The sequence below is a fragment of the Oncorhynchus keta genome, chromosome 34, assembly GCF_023373465.1.
Source record: "Oncorhynchus keta strain PuntledgeMale-10-30-2019 chromosome 34, Oket_V2, whole genome shotgun sequence".
NCBI classification, from domain to species: Eukaryota; Metazoa; Chordata; class Actinopteri; order Salmoniformes; family Salmonidae; genus Oncorhynchus; species Oncorhynchus keta.
In genome coordinates this window covers 7,929,676-7,945,611 of record NC_068454.1, presented here as the reverse complement: position 1 = coordinate 7,945,611, position 15,936 = coordinate 7,929,676, and the positions used below count along the sequence as shown (strand labels likewise).

The window sequence follows — 15,936 nt, the reverse complement described above, 5'->3', positions numbered from 1 at the left end:
GTTGTACAATTGCCTGGTGCCCGAGTCTCTTAAATAAAAAGATACAACACATTTCCTGTTCCGTCTGGATATAACGTGATGAAGGGTTTGCCATTTGGATAGAACCTCAGAAGCAAATGTATTCTCTAAAAAACAAACATATAGATCACTCATTAATGGTAGTCCATGGACCTGAACAGTAAGGGAATAGCAGGGACCTGAACAGTAAGGGAATAGCACAGACCTGAACAGTAAGGGAATAGCAGGGACCTGAACAGTAAGGGAATGGCATGGACCTGAACAGTAAGGGAATAGCACAGACCTGAACAGTAAGGGAATAGCACAGACCTGAACAGTAAGGGAATGGCATGGACCTGAACAGTAAGGGAGTAGCACAGACCTGAACAGTAAGGGAATAGCACAGACCTGAACAGTAAGGGAATAGCAGGAACCTGAACAGTAAGGGAATAGCAGGGACCTGAACAGTAAGGGAATAGCAGGGACCTGAACAGTAAGGGAATAGCAGGGACCTGAACAGTAAGGGAATAGCAGGAACCTGAACAGTAAGGGAATAGCACAGACCTGAACAGTAAGGGAATAGCAGGGACCTGAACAGTAAGGGAATAGCACAGACCTGAACAGTAAGGGAATAGCAGGGACCTGAACAGTAAGGGAATGGCATGGACCTGAACAGTAAGGGAATAGCACAGACCTGAACAGTAAGGGAATAGCACAGACCTGAACAGTAAGGGAATGGCATGGACCTGAACAGTAAGGGAGTAGCACAGACCTGAACAGTAAGGGAATAGCAGGAACCTGAACAGTAAGGGAATAGCAGGGACCTGAACAGTAAGGGAATAGCAGGGACCTGAACAGTAAGGGAATAGCAGGGACCTGAACAGTAAGGGAATAGCAGGAACCTGAACAGTAAGGGAATAGCACAGACCTGAACAGTAAGGGAATAGCACAGACCTGAACAGTAAGGGAATAGCAGGGACCTGAACAGTAAGGGAATATCACAGACCTGAACAGTAAGGGAATAGCACAGACCTGAACAGTAAGGGAATAGCACAGACCTGAACAGTAAGGGAATAGCACAGACCTGAACAGTAAGGGAATAGCAGGAACCTGAACAGTAAGGGAATAGCAGGGACCTGAACAGTAAGGGAATAGCAGGGACCTGAACAGTAAGGGAATAGCAGGGACCTGAACAGTAAGGGAATAGCAGGAACCTGAACAGTAAGGGAATAGCACAGACCTGAACAGTAAGGGAATAGCACAGACCTGAACAGTAAGGGAATAGCAGGGACCTGAACAGTAAGGGAATAGCAGGGACCTGAACAGTAAGGGAATAGCAGGGACCTGAACAGTAATAGAATAGCAGGGACCTGAACAGTAAGGGAATAGCAGGGACCTGAACAGTAAGGGAATAGCAGGGACCTGAACAGTAAGGGAATAGCAGGGACCTGAACAGTAAGAGAATAGCAGGGACCTGAACAGTAATAGAATAGCAGGGACCTGAACAGTAAGGGAATAGCACAGACCTGAACAGTAAGGGAGTAGCACAGACCTGAACAGTAAGGGAGTAGCACAGACCTGAACAGTAAGGGAATAGCACAGACCTGAACAGTAAGGGAATAGCATGGACCTGAACAGTAAGGGAATAGCACAGACCTGAACAGTAAGGGAATAGCAGGGACCTGAACAGTAAGGGAATAGCATGGACCTGAACAGTAAGGGAATAGCACAGAACTGAACAGTAAGGGAGTAGCACAGACCTGAACAGTAAGGGAATAGCACAGACCTGAACAGTAAGGGAATAGCACGGACCTGAACAGTAAGGGAATAGCACAGACCTGAACAGTAAGGGAATAGCAGGGACCTGAACAGTAAGGGAATAGCAGGGACCTGAACAGTAAGGGAATAGCAGGGACCTGAACAGTAAGGGAATAGCACAGACCTGAACAGTAAGGGAATAGCACAGACCTGAACAGTAAGGGAATAGCAGGGACCTGAACAGTAAGGGAATAGCAGGGACCTGAACAGTAAGGGAATAGCACGGACCTGAACAGTAAGGGAATAGCACAGACCTGAACAGTAAGGGCATAGCAGGGACCTGAACAGTAAGGGAATAGCACAGACCTGAACAGTAAGGGAATAGCACAGACCTGAACAGTAAGGGAGTAGTACAGACCTGAACAGTAAGGGAATAGCACAGACCTGAACAGTAAGGGAGTAATACAGACCTGAACAGTAAGGGAATAGCATGGACCTGAACAGTAAGGGAGTAGCAGGGACCTGAACAGTAAGGGAATAGCACAGACCTGAACAGTAAGGGAGTAACAGTAAGGGAATAGGTGTAGAGAGCACTCAGATGAGATAAGCTGGTGCCAATGCCAGTACAGGGATGGTGATAATACAGAAACCTACCCTCTCTCTGTGCTGCCTGTCCGTCTCCCCCTGGAGGCTGAAGATATCTGATGAGTTCATGATGTCCATCTTAGGGAAGTGAGACTCTTCTCGGAAAGTCCAAACCTCATTGGACAGTCTGTAGGAGATGGTTTTGATCTGACCTTAAAAACACAAGAAAAAAAAACAGTATTGCCATTTTTGTCTGAGAGTGCAAAGTCACTATACTCACCATCTCAAATTAGTTAAGATTATAACAGTTGTTACTATTTAATGTATCAAGGTGTTTTAGTGAGAACGTGAAAATTTGACTCTTACCTGAAAAGAATCTGTTCTGATTGCCTTTCTTCAGGACCTTCTGAAGTTCCCATTCCAACAACCTTAAGTTAAAATAGATTTTGGCCTTCCTCAGAGTGCATCAGAACAGCTTGGAGTGATGGACACTACTTTGGGAGGTTAAGTGGAAATCTCTCAGAAGATCGAGAACCCAAGACATCCTCCTCTTCTTTCCAAAATGTAAGACTTTGACAGAAATGTGTCTCTTTGACCACGTTTAGCTTTTAAGTCTAAAAAGGGCCCATAGAGCCCCACAGTGGAGGTGTCATAATACCCATAAAACCTAGCGGTCAAACAGGGAAATGGTTCCAATCATTTTAGCATTTCATTTTTTTCATTAAATACAGGCGGATATATTGATAAAATTCACCTTGTCCTAGAGAGATCCAAACGTCAAGCCATGGTAAGCCTACACGAAACTCGACCCTTATTTTAAGTATTTTTAAAATCCCCTATTGGAGAAATTAAGGGTGCAGAAACGATTGGAACCATTTCCCTGTTTGAGCGCTAGGTTTTATGGGTATTTTGACTCATACTGTAGTACTCTATTACACATGTATGTTGAGAGGTGTGAGGTACACCATCATTCAATTAGAGGCTAATTCTTATTTATTGACAGGCAGGCAGGCAGGCAGGCAGGCAGGCAGGCAGGCAGGCAGGCAGGCAGGCAGGCAGGCAGGCAGGCAGGCAGGCAGGCAGGCAGGCAGACAGACAGACAGACAGACAGACAGACAGACAGACAGACAGACAGACAGGCAGGCAGGCAGCAGGCAGGCAGGCAGACAGACAGACAGACAGGCAGGCAGGCAGGCAGGCAGGCAGGCAGGCAGGCAGCAGACAGACAGACAGACAGACAGACAGACAGACAGACAGACATACATACATACATACATACATACATACATATACAGTGGGGCAAAAAATTATTTAGTCAGCCACCAATTGTGCAAGTTCTCCCACTTAAAAAGATGAGAGAGGCCTGTAATTTTCATCATCGGTACATCTCAACTATGACAGACAAAATGAGGAAAAAAGTACAGAAAATCACATAGTAGGATTTTTTATTAATTTATTTCCAAATGATGGTGGAAAATAAGTATTTGGTCAATAACACAAGTTTATCTCAATACTTTGTTATATACCCTTTGTTGGCAATGACAAGGTCAAATGTTTTCTATAAGTCTTCACAAGGTTTTCACACACTGTTGCTGGTATTTTGGCCCATTCCTCCATGCAGATCTCCTCTAGAGCAGTGATGTTTTGGGGCTGTTCCTGGGCAACACGAACTTTCAACTCCCTCCAAAGATTTTCTATGGGGTTGAGATATGGAGACTGGCAATGTTCAAATTCTTCTTACGAAGCCACTCCTTTGTTGCCTGGGCGGTGTGTTTGGGATCATTGTCATGCTGAAAGACCCAGCCACGTTTCATCTTCAATGCCCTTGCTGATGGAAGGAGGTTTTCACTCAAAATGTCACGATACATAGCCCCATTCATTCTTTCCTTTACACGGATCAGTCGTCCTGGTCCCTTTGCAGAAAAACAGCCCCAAAGCATGATGTTTCCACCCCCATGCTTCACAGTAGGTATGGTGTTCTTTGGATGCAACTCAGCGTTCTTTGTCCTCCAAACACGACGAGTTGAGTTTTTACCAAAAAGTTATATTTTGGTTTCATCTGACCATATGACATTCTCCCAATCTTCTTCTGGATCATACAAATGCTCTCTGGGAAACTTCAGTCGGGCCAGGACATGTACTGGCTTAAGCAGGGGGACACATCTGGCACTGCAGGATTTGAGTCCCTGGCGGCGTAGTGTGTTACTGATGGTAGGCTTTGTTACTTTGGTCGCAGCTCTCTGCAGGTCATTCACTAGGTCCCCCCGTGTGGTTCTGGGAATTTTGCTTATGATCATTTTGACCCAACGGGGTGAGATCTTGCGTGGAGCCCCAGATCGAGGGAGAATATCAGTGGTCTTGTATGTCTTCCATTTCCTAATAATTGTTCCCACAGTTGATTTCTTCAAACCAAGCTGCTTACTTATTGCAGATTCAGTCTTCCCAGCCTGGTGCAGGTCTGCAATTTTGTTTCTGGTGTCCTTTGGCAGCTCTTTGGTCTTGGCCATAGTGGAGTTTGGAGTGTGACTGTTTGAGGTTGTGGACAGGTGTCTTTTATACTGATAACAAGTTCAAACAGGTGCCATTAATACAGGTAATGAGTGGAGGACAGAGGAGCCTCTTAAATAAGTTACAGGTCTGTGAGAGCCAGAAATCTTGCTTGTTTGTAGGTGACCAAATACTTATTTTCCACCATAATTTGCAAATAAATTCATTTAAAAACCTACAATGTGATTTTCTGGATTTTTTTTATAATTTTGTCTGTCATAGTTTAAGTGTACATATGATGAAAATTACAGGCCTCTCTCATCTTTTAAGTGGGAGAACTTGCACAATTAGTGGCTGACTAAATACTTTTTTGCCCCACTGTATATGTGTGTGTATATTTTGGGGGTGTACTTTATACCCCTCTTTCTCTCCAATTACATGATGTCCAATTGTTAGTTACATTCTTGTCCCAGCTCTGCAACTCCCGTATGGACTCGGGAGAGGCGAAGGTCGAGAGCTATGCTTCCTCCGAAACACGACACCGCTTCTTGACACACTGCTCGCTTAATCCGGAAGCCAGCTGGAGTAATGTGTTGGAGGAAACAATGTACAGCTGGCAACCCGAAGTCAGCGAGCATGCACCCAGCCGCCACAAGGAGACACTAGAGCGCGATGGGACAAGGACGTCCCACCCAGCCAAAACCTCCCCTATCCCGGACGACACTGGGCGCAATTGTGCGCTGCCTCATGGGTCTCCCTGTCACGGCCGGCTTCAACACAGCCCGGGATCGAACACGTATCTGTAGTGACGACTCTAGCACTGCGATGCAGTACTTTAGACCGCAGCGCCGCTCGGGGGCCCCGATTAGAGACAACTTATGTTTGATCTGAAAATGTGGTTGGGGACTCCATATGGTGGGTGTGACTCCAAATTGAGCTCCATATCCCATTGCTATGTGCCTCCTAAATTTTGTAACAATGCTGAGGGCTCTGTATAGCTCCACATTCACATGATTGTTTTATGGTAGGTGGGGGCAGGAGGTCCTGTATAAACACAAACTCACTTCCTTGACAACAGCTCTACGCTGCTCCGCAAAACTCAATAAGTATTGTATGAATGACGACTGCAGAGGGTTTCAAACAGCTGACACCAAAATGGACAGGGTATTACCTAAATTAGATCCTCTCACCTCTGCTCTGCCCGCTCCTTTGCAGCTCTCTTCTCGTGTTTGTTCATGAAGGGTGGGTGAGGGCCCACATCAATCTTCCTGTTCATCTCCATGGCGGCTAAGGCCCGCTCCTCTTCCAGGAGAAACGCTCGCATTTTCTGAGCCCGTTCACAGCAAAAGAGCTGAGTAGAAACATAACAAAACAACTGTTCAATGGGAGTAGGAGACAACTTCATTCTAACTTCATTCTAACCCATATCTACAATCTTAGCAGCATGTGATCCACACCAGGAACGATAAAGGAACATTAGAATGCAATCATTCCAGTCGCTCTCTCTCTGAAACAGGTATTTAAAGATTGGCCCATTGTTACTTGCATTGTTTGGCTTTGAATTGATGAAGAACAACTTCACTGTCAGCGGGACTCACCAATTCCAGGTCACGATTATTTTCCAATTGTTCCCGGCGTATGAATGGGTTACAGGGGTGCTGGCAGTAGTCACATAGAACAAACTCTACTTTCAGTTTGGACTGAGCTTCAGAGGATCCAGAGATGGGCAACACTGGGATCTAGAGTAAGGCAAGCTTCACCATCACTCCTCTCATGCAAAATGTTGTACCGTATCATAGTATGTATGTATTTATGCATGTACAGTTGAAGTTGGAAGTTTAAATACACCTTAGCCAAATACATTTAAACTCAGTTTCACAATTCACAATTCCATTTCATCCTCGTAAACGTTCCCTGTCTTAGGTCAGTTAGGATCACCACTTTATTTTAAGAATGTGAAATGTCAGAAAAATAGTAGAATGATTTATTTCAGCTTTTATTTCTTTCATCACATTCTCAGTGGGTCTGAAGTTTACATACACTCAATTAGTATTTGGTAGCGTCGTCTTTAAATTGTTGGGTGAATTTTGGCTCGTTCCTCCTGACAGAGCTGGTGTAACTGAGTCAGGTTTGTAGGCCTCCTTGCTCGCACACGCTTTTTCAGTTCTGCTCACAAATTTTCTATAGGATTGAGGTCAGGGCTTTGTGATGGCCACTCCAATACCTTGACTTTGTTGTCCTTAAGCCATTTTGCCACAACTTTGGAAGTATGCTTGGGGTCATTGTCCATTTGGAAGACCCATTTGCGACCAAGCTTTAAGTGATTTAACTGATGTCTTGAGATGTTGCTTCAATATATCCAGATCATTTTCCACCCTTATGATGCCATCTATTTTCTGAAGTGCACCAGTCCCTCCTGCAGCAATGCACCTCCACAACATGGTTCTGCCACCCCTCTGCTTCACAGTTGGGATGGTGTTCTTTGGCTTGCAAGCATCCCTCTTTTTCCTCCAAACATAACGATGGTCATTATGGCCAAACAGTTCTATTTTTGTTTCATCAGACCAGAGGACATATCTCTAAAAAGAGGCCTTTCAGGTTATGTCGATATAGGACTCATTTTACTGTAGCTATAGATACCTTTGTACCTGTTTCCTCCAGCATCTCCACAAGATCCTTTGTTGTTGTTCTGGGATTGATTTGCACTTTTCGCACCAAAGTATATAAATCTCTAGGAGACAGAACGTGTCTCCTTCCTGAGCGGTATGACGACTGCGTGGTCCCATGGTGTTTACACTTGCGTACTATTGTTTGTACAGATGAACGTGGTACCTTCAGCCGTTTAGAAATTGCTCCCAAGGATGAACCAGACTTGTGGAGGTCTACAATTTTTTTCTGAGGTCTTGGCTGATTACCAAATGATGTCAAGGAAAGAGGCACTGAGTTTGAAGGTAGGCCTTGAAATACATCCACAGGTACATCTCCAATTGACTCAAATGATGAGAAGCTTCTAAAGCCATGACATAATTTTCTGGAATTTTCCAAGCTGTTTAAATGCACAGTCAACTTAGCGTATGTAAACTTCTGACCCACTGGAATTGTGATACAGTGAATTATAAGTGAAATAGTCTGTCTGTAAACAATTGTTGGAAAAATGACTTGTGTCATGCACAAAGTTGATGTCCTAACCGACTTGCCAAAACTATAGTTTGTTAAAAAGATTATTATTATTATTATTATTAAAAAGAGATTTGTGGAGTGGTTGAAAAACGAGTTTTAATGACTCCAACCTAAGTGTATGTAAACTATGCATACACAGTACTATATTATGCATGTACAGTACTATATTATGTATGTACAGTACTATAGTATGCATGTACAGTACTATATTATGCATGTACAGTACTATAGTATGTATATATGTACAGTACTATATTATGCATGTACAGTTCTATATTATGTATGTACAATACTATATTATGCATGTACAGTACTATATTATGCATGTACAGTACTGTATTATGCATGTACAGTACTATAGTATGTATATATGTACAGTACTATATTATGCATGTACAGTACTATATTATGTATGTACAATACTATATTATGTATGTACAGTACTATATTATGCATGTACAGTACTTTATTATGCATGTACAGTACTATAGTATGCATGTACAGTACTATATTATGCATGTACAGTACTATATTATGCATGTACAGTACCATAGTATGCATGTACAGTACTATAGTATGCATGTATGCATGTACAGTACTATATTATGCATGCACAGTACCATAGTATGTATGCATGTACAGTAATATAGTATGCATCTACAGTAACATAGTATGCATGTACAGTACTGTATTATGCATGTACAGTACCATAGCATGTATGTACAGTACTATATTATGCGTGTATAGTACCATAGTATGTTTGTACAGTACTATATTATGCGTGTATAGTACCATAGTTTGTATGTAAAGTACTATATTATGCATGTACAGTACTATATTATGTATGCATGTACAGTACTATAGAATGTATGTAGAGTACTATATTGTGTATGCATGTTCAGTACTATAGTATACATGTACAGTACTATAGAATGTATGTAGAGTACTATATTGTGTATGCATGTTCAGTACTATAGAATGTATGTAGAGTACTATATTGTGTATGCATGTTCAGTACTATAGTATACATGTACAGTACTATAGAATGTATAGAGTACTATATTGTGTATGCATGTACAGTACTATAGAATGTATGTAGAGTACTATATTGTGTATGCATGTTCAGTACTATAGTATACATGTACAGTACTATAGAATGTATGTAGAGTACTATATTGTGTATGCATGTTCAGTACCCGTCAGAAGTTTGGACACACCTACTCATTCAAATGTTTTTCTTTATTTTTTTACTAACTTCTACATTGTAGAATAATAGTGAAGACATCAAACTTATGAAATATCACATATGGAAACAAGTAGTAACCAAAAAAGTATTAAACAAATCCAAATATATTTTGTATTTGAGACTCTTCAAAGTAGCCACCCTTTGCCTTGATGACAGCTTTACACACTCTTGGCATTCTCTCAGACCATCTGTAAATAGCCTATCCAACTACCTCATCCCCATATTGTTTTTGTTTTTTTTGCTCCTTTGCACCCCACAGTATCTCTACTTGCACATCTATCACTCCAGTGTTAAATTGCTAAATTGTAAATACTTCGCCACTACGGCCTATTTATTGCCTTACCTTCCTAATCTTACCTCATTTGCATACACTGTATATAGACTTTTCTATTGTGTTATTGACTGTACGTTTGTTTATTCCTTGTGTAACTCTTTGTTGTTGTCTGTGTCGCACTGCTTTGCTTTATCTTGGCCAGGTCGCAGTTGTAAACGAGAACTTGTTCAACTGGCCTACCTGGTTAAATAAAGGTGATCTCAACTGGCCTACCTGGTTAAATAAAGGTGATCTCAACTGGCCTACCTGGTTAAATAAAGGTGATCTCAACTAGCCTACCTAGTTAAATAAATGGGAAATAAAACATAAAAAAATTCACCTGGAATGTTTTTCCAACAGTCTTGAAGGAGTTCCCACATATGCTGAGCACTTGTTGGCTAATTTTCCTTCACTCTATGGTCCAACTCATCCCACAACATCTCAATTGGGTTGAGGTTGGGTTATTGTGGAGGCCAGGTCATCTGATGCAGCACTCCACATTATTTATTTTTTATTTAACCTTAATTTAACCAGAAAGGGCTCATTGAGATTATAATATATTTTTCAAGAGCGCCCTGGCCAAGATAGGCAGCACCAAATCATTACAACTAAAAAATACAGACAGACAACATGAAAAACGACAAGTAATCTAGTAAAAAACATTGAATTCACAAGAGTATAAAACAGCAAATTAAAGACATTGACAGGTCAGGGAATCAGACTCAAAATCCTTCATCAGTGATTTAAAAACACCAATCAGGACAAGTTCTTCCAGTTTAAAAGTATTTTGTAAGGTGTTCCAAGACGATGACGCAGAGTACATAAAAGCCCTTTTACCAAATTCAGTTCAGACATTTGGAACAGTTAGCAGGATAAAGTCCAGCGAACGAAGAGAATACCCACCACATTTCTGAACAATAAAAATGCACAAATAAAAAGGTAGTAAACCCAAAATGGCTTTGTAAATAAAAGTATACCAGTGACTGAGCCTACGAGTGACTAGAGAAGGCCAGCCAACCCTGGTATACAAAGTGCAGTGGTGCATAAGGGTTTTGCAGATTAAAATAAATCTCAAAGTACCATGGTAGAGTGTCAATTGATCTCAAACACTGAGCGGAAGCATTTATATATAAAATATCCCCATAGTCTAGTAAAGGCATAAATGTAGCTGATACTAGCCTCCTTCTGGCTTCAAAAGAAAAACAGGCCTTATTCCTAAAATAAAATCCCAATTTCAGCTTCAATGTTTTTGTAAATGGTTGAATATGCAATTTAAGGGAGACCGTCATCAATTACAATTCCAAGATATTTATACGAGGTTACAACCTCAATCTCCTTGCCCTGACAGGTAGTAGTAATAGGTGAAGGTTCAGAGGTCTATTTCTTGCATTAGAAAACACCATTAGTTTAGTTTTGTCAGTATTGAGGATAAGCTTCAATTGACACAAGGTATGTTGAACAGTATAAAAAGCAGTTGGCATGTTCTGGAAAGCTTTTGTAAGAGACAATGCACAACAGTAAATAACAGTATCATCAGCATAAAAATGAAGTTGTGCATTTTGGACATTGTTGTCTAAATCATTTATATAAATAGTGAATAAGAGAGGACCAAGTACAGAGCCTTGGGGCACACCATTCAAGACAGACAATTTAACAGACATAAGCCCAACAAATTGAGTACACTGAGTTCTATCAGACAGATAGTTAGCAAACCATGCAATTGCATGCTCCAAAAGACCTACACCCGACAATCTCTGCCTTTATTATAGCATGATGAACTGTACCAAAAGCCTTAGAGAGATCAATAAAAAGTGAGACACAGTGCTGTTTTTTGTCAATGGCTTCAGTGATATAATTTAAAACCTTCATGGCTGCTGTAATTGTGCTATGCTTCTTCCTGAAGTCCGATTGGTACATTGATAAAATAGTTAGTAAATAAAAACTATTTTAGCAGTTCACTTACAAGGGTTTCAAGTATTTTCACCAGGGGTGACAGCTTTGAGATTGGCCTATAATTATTTAAAAGAGATTTATTTAAATCTCCCCCTTTTAAAAGTGGTAGGACAAATGCTGATTTCCAGATCTTTGGAATGTCATTACATTCCAGGGTTAGATTGAACAGAGAGGTAAGTGGTTCAGCTATGAAATCAGCTGCCAGATTTAAAAAGCAGGGATCCAAAAGATCAGGACCTGCAGGCTTTCTCTGATCTAAGGATTTCAGGGCTTTAAGTACCACCTGCACTGAGAATGGCAAAAAGCTCAAAGTCTGATCAGCTCTCACTGGTTCATCCACACAGGGTTGTACAGAGACAGAGGACACTGAATCAAACAGCCTACCAGATGATACAAAGTGCACATTAAAACAATTCAGCATTTCAGTTGTCATATACAGCAACAGAGTCCTTCAAAACACATGACGGTAATTCACAGATTACTGCCCCTGTACATAGCCCACCTATAATTTAGCCCAAACAACTACCTCTTTCCCTACTGTATTTAATTCATGTATTTATTTTGCTCCTTTACACCCCATTATTTTTATTTCTACTTTGCACATTCTTCCTTTGCAAATTTACCATTCCAGTGTTTTACTTGCTATATTGTATTTACTTTGCCACCGTGGCCTTTTTTTTTGCCTTTACATCCCTTCTCACCTCATTTGCTCACATCGTATATAGACTTTTTCTACTGTATTATTGACTGTATGTTTGTTTTACTCCATGTGTAACTCTGTGTTGTTGTATGTGTTGAACTGCTTTGCTTTATCTTGGCCAGGTCGCAATTGTAAATGAGAACTTGTTCTCAACTTGCCTACCTGGTTAAATAAAGGTGAAATAAAATAAATAAAATAAAAATTAACCTTACTGTTACCAGACATAGACTTAATAGCCTTCCAAAACGTTCTAGGGTAATTCAGGTTATCAGTGGTAACAGACATAAAATATTCAGACTTGGCCTTCCTGAGAAGAAAGAACACTTGTTTCGTAACTGTCTAAAAATAAGCCAATCAGCATCAGAACATGATTTTCTTGCTTTAGCCCAGGCTAGATTACGGTCGTGAAATAATACAAGACAGCTCAGAAGAAAACCATGGATTAACCCGCCCTTTAACCCTGAACCTGCGGAATGGGGCATGTTTGTTTACTATTTGGGAAAAACCCATCACGAAAGAATTTCCAGGCAGTTTCCACATCAGGGATAAGCTCAATCTGCTCCAGTCAAAATAAAACAAATCATGAAAGAAAGCGTGCTTATTAAAACATTTCAAATTTATCTTACGAATAAAACATAACTCTCATTCTTGATCAAATAGCCCTTACATAGCTTGGAGGTGTGTTGGGTCATTGTCCTGTTATAAAACAAATGATTGTGGGACCAAGCCCAAACCAGATGGGATGGTGTATCGCTGCAGAATGCTGTGGTAGCCATGCAGGTTAAGTATGCCTTGAACTCTAAATGAATCACGAACAGTGTCACCAGCAAAGCACCCCCACACCATCACACCTCCTCCACCATGCTTTACGGTGGGAAATACACATAGAGATCATCCATTCACCCACACAGCGTCTCACAAGACTGGGACCAAAAATCTCCAATTTGGACCCCAGACCAAAGGACATATTTTCACTGGTCTAATATCCATTGCTCTTATTTCTTGGCCCAAGCAAGTCTCTTCTTCTTATTGGTGCCCTTTAGTAGTGGTTTCTTTGCAGCAAATCAACCATGAAGGCCTGATTCACACAGTCTCCACTGAACAGTTGATGTTGAGATGTGTCTGTTACTTGAACTCTAAAGTATTTATTTGGGCTGCAATTTCTGAGGCTGGTAACTCTAATGAGCGTATCCTCTACAGCAGAGGTACCTCTGGGTTTCCCGTTCCTGTGGCTGTCCTCATGGGAGCCAGTTTCATCATAGCGCTTGATGAAACTTTCAAAGTTCGGTGTTGACTGACCTTCATGTCTTAAAGTAATGATAGACTGTTGTTTCTCTTTACTTATTTGAGCTGTTCTTGCCATAATATGGACTTGGTCTTTAACCAAATAGGGCCATCTTCTGTATACCCCCCTACCTTGTCACAACACAACTGATTGGCTCAAATGCATTAAGAAGGAAAGAAATTCCCCAAATGAACTTTTAAGAAGGCACACCTGTTAATTGAAATGCATTCCAGGTGAAAACCTCATGAAGCTGGTTGAGAGAATATTAAGAGTGTGCAAAGCTGTCATCAAGGCAAAGGGTGCCAATAAAATATATTTTGATTTAACACATTTTTGGTTACTACATGATTCCATATGTGTTATTTCATAGTTTTGATGTCTTCACTATTATTCTACAATGAAGAAAATACTAAAAATAAAGGCAAACCCTTGAATGAGTAGGTGTTTTAAAACTTTTGACCGGTAGTGTATGCATGTGCAGTACAATATTATGTATGTAACATGAAATATGTCATCATGAAAACAAGAAGCACTGTGGGAATAAAAAAAAATACAGTAAGCTCCCAAAGTGTTGGGACAGTGACACTCATTTGTTGTCGTTTTGGCTCTGTGCACCAGCACTTTGGATGTACAAAAAAAAAAAAAATGATACAATGACTATGAGGTTAAAGTGCAGACTGTCAGCTTTAATTTGAGGGTATTTTCATTCATATCGGGGGGGGGAACCGTTTAGAAATTACTGCACTTTGTGTATATACAGGGGATAGAAAAAGTATAGAAAAAATTCACTTGTATGTGTATTAAAGTAGTGAAAAGTTAGGTATTTGGTCCCATATTCATAGCACGTAATGACTAAATCAAGCTTGTTGTGACTCCACAAAATTGTTGGATGCACTTGCGGTTAGTTTTGGTTGTGTTTCAGATTATTTTTGTGCCCAATATAATTGAACGGTAAATGATGTATTGTGTCATTTTTGAGAACATGGTTATCAAAACGTCACGCCAGGGTAAACCGAGTCAAAACACAGCCCTTATCGTAAGTCAATGCGTGCTAGAAATATGGGAACAAAAAAATGTCCTTTTTGCTACTTTACATTTACATTACATTTAAGTCATTTAGCAGACGCTCTTATCCAGAGCGACTTTAATACAAAACGGTTCATCTGATATGGATGACAATAATCTCAAATTAAAGCTGACAGTCCTCACTTTGTAGTCATTGTATCAGTTCTCATCCAAAGTGCTTGAGGTTGCTTACCTTTTCAAAATGAACAGGCGGTTGTTTCGACTCTGGTTTGTAGGCCAACATGGAAGGTGGCCCCACATTAGGTATACCATACAACTCATTCTCCTTCTCCATATCTGTCTCTTCAATCTTCCAAAGAGGACATAAAAGATAAACCCTGTTATACCATTTCAATTCTTCAGTTTGTTGTGATCTATTTTCAGTTTGTTGGGATTGGTAGTAAATTGGTTGATTGAATAGCCTACTGTGATTGAACTGTTTTCTATTAACTAATCATATATACCATAGGCTATATACACACATTACCTTACCTCTGAATCTGGCCCAATAACTATACTCTGGGGAACTGTCTGTGATGAGGCTTTTGGCTCAAACCTCTCCACTTTACTTTGAACTACGAGAGAGGAAATAATTGTAGGAAGGTGCCTGGCAGATGTTTGAGTCGTCGGAGGGGGAGAACAGCAACAAAAAAGATGTGACGCATTCGAAGCCAAAAACCCATCGGACATTCTGACTACCTTGACAGCTGTCTGTGAGTGCCTGCTCCACCCACTCCCAGTCTGTCTGGGTGAAGCCAAAACCCATCGGACATTCTGACTACCTCGACAGCTGTCTGTGAGTGCCTGCTCCACCCACTCCCAGTCTGTCTGGGTGAAGCCAAAACCCATCGGACATTCTGACTACCTTGACAGCTGTCTGTGAGTGCCTGCTCCACCCACTCCCAGTCTGTCTGTCTCGGACATTCTGTGACAAGCCAAAAACCCATCGGACATTCTGACTACCTCGACAGCTGTCTGTGAGTGCCTGCTCCACCCACTCCCAGTCTGTCTGGGTGAAGCATCGGAAAACCCAGCTGTCGGACATTCTGCCAAAAACCCTCGGACATTCTGACTTGACAGCTGTCTGTGAGTGCCTGCTCCACCCACTCCCAGTCTGTCTGGGTGAAGCCAAAAACCCATCGGACATTCTGAAGCCAAAACCCATCGGACAACTACCCCATCTGTGAGTGCCTGATTCTGAGCTACCTTGACAGCTGTCTGTGAGTGCCTGCTCCACCCACTCCCAGTCTGTCTGGGTGAAGCCAAAAACCCATTCTGACTACCTGACATGAGTGCCTGCTCCACTACTCCCCTCGCCAAAAACCCAGCTGTGACAGCTGTCTGTGAGTGCCTGCTCCACCCACTCC

General features: G+C 41.4%; 1 protein-coding gene across 4 annotated transcripts in view; it reads right to left on the bottom strand.

Moving 5' to 3' along the window:
- The window catches only part of LOC118366704 (glutamate-rich protein 6-like), a 28,413-nt gene that overhangs the window by 10,237 nt on the left and 2,240 nt on the right, over positions 1 to 15,936 (bottom strand). For 2 of the 4 annotated variants that reach the window (XM_052492872.1, XM_052492871.1), the window contains 7 exons: positions 15,062 to 15,351; positions 14,763 to 14,879; positions 6,426 to 6,566; positions 6,018 to 6,178; positions 2,707 to 2,768; positions 2,410 to 2,552; positions 46 to 125 (listed from right to left, as the gene is read on the bottom strand). In XM_052492872.1, coding sequence (XP_052348832.1) covers positions 46 to 125; positions 2,410 to 2,552; positions 2,707 to 2,768; positions 6,018 to 6,178; positions 6,426 to 6,566; positions 14,763 to 14,879; positions 15,062 to 15,351 — 994 coding nt within the window. Of the gene's footprint in view, positions 1 to 45; positions 126 to 2,409; positions 2,553 to 2,706; positions 2,769 to 6,017; positions 6,179 to 6,425; positions 6,567 to 14,762; positions 14,880 to 15,061; positions 15,454 to 15,936 lie in introns of those variants that run through there. The other 2 variants (XM_052492874.1, XM_052492873.1) reach the window with 2 other exon arrangements.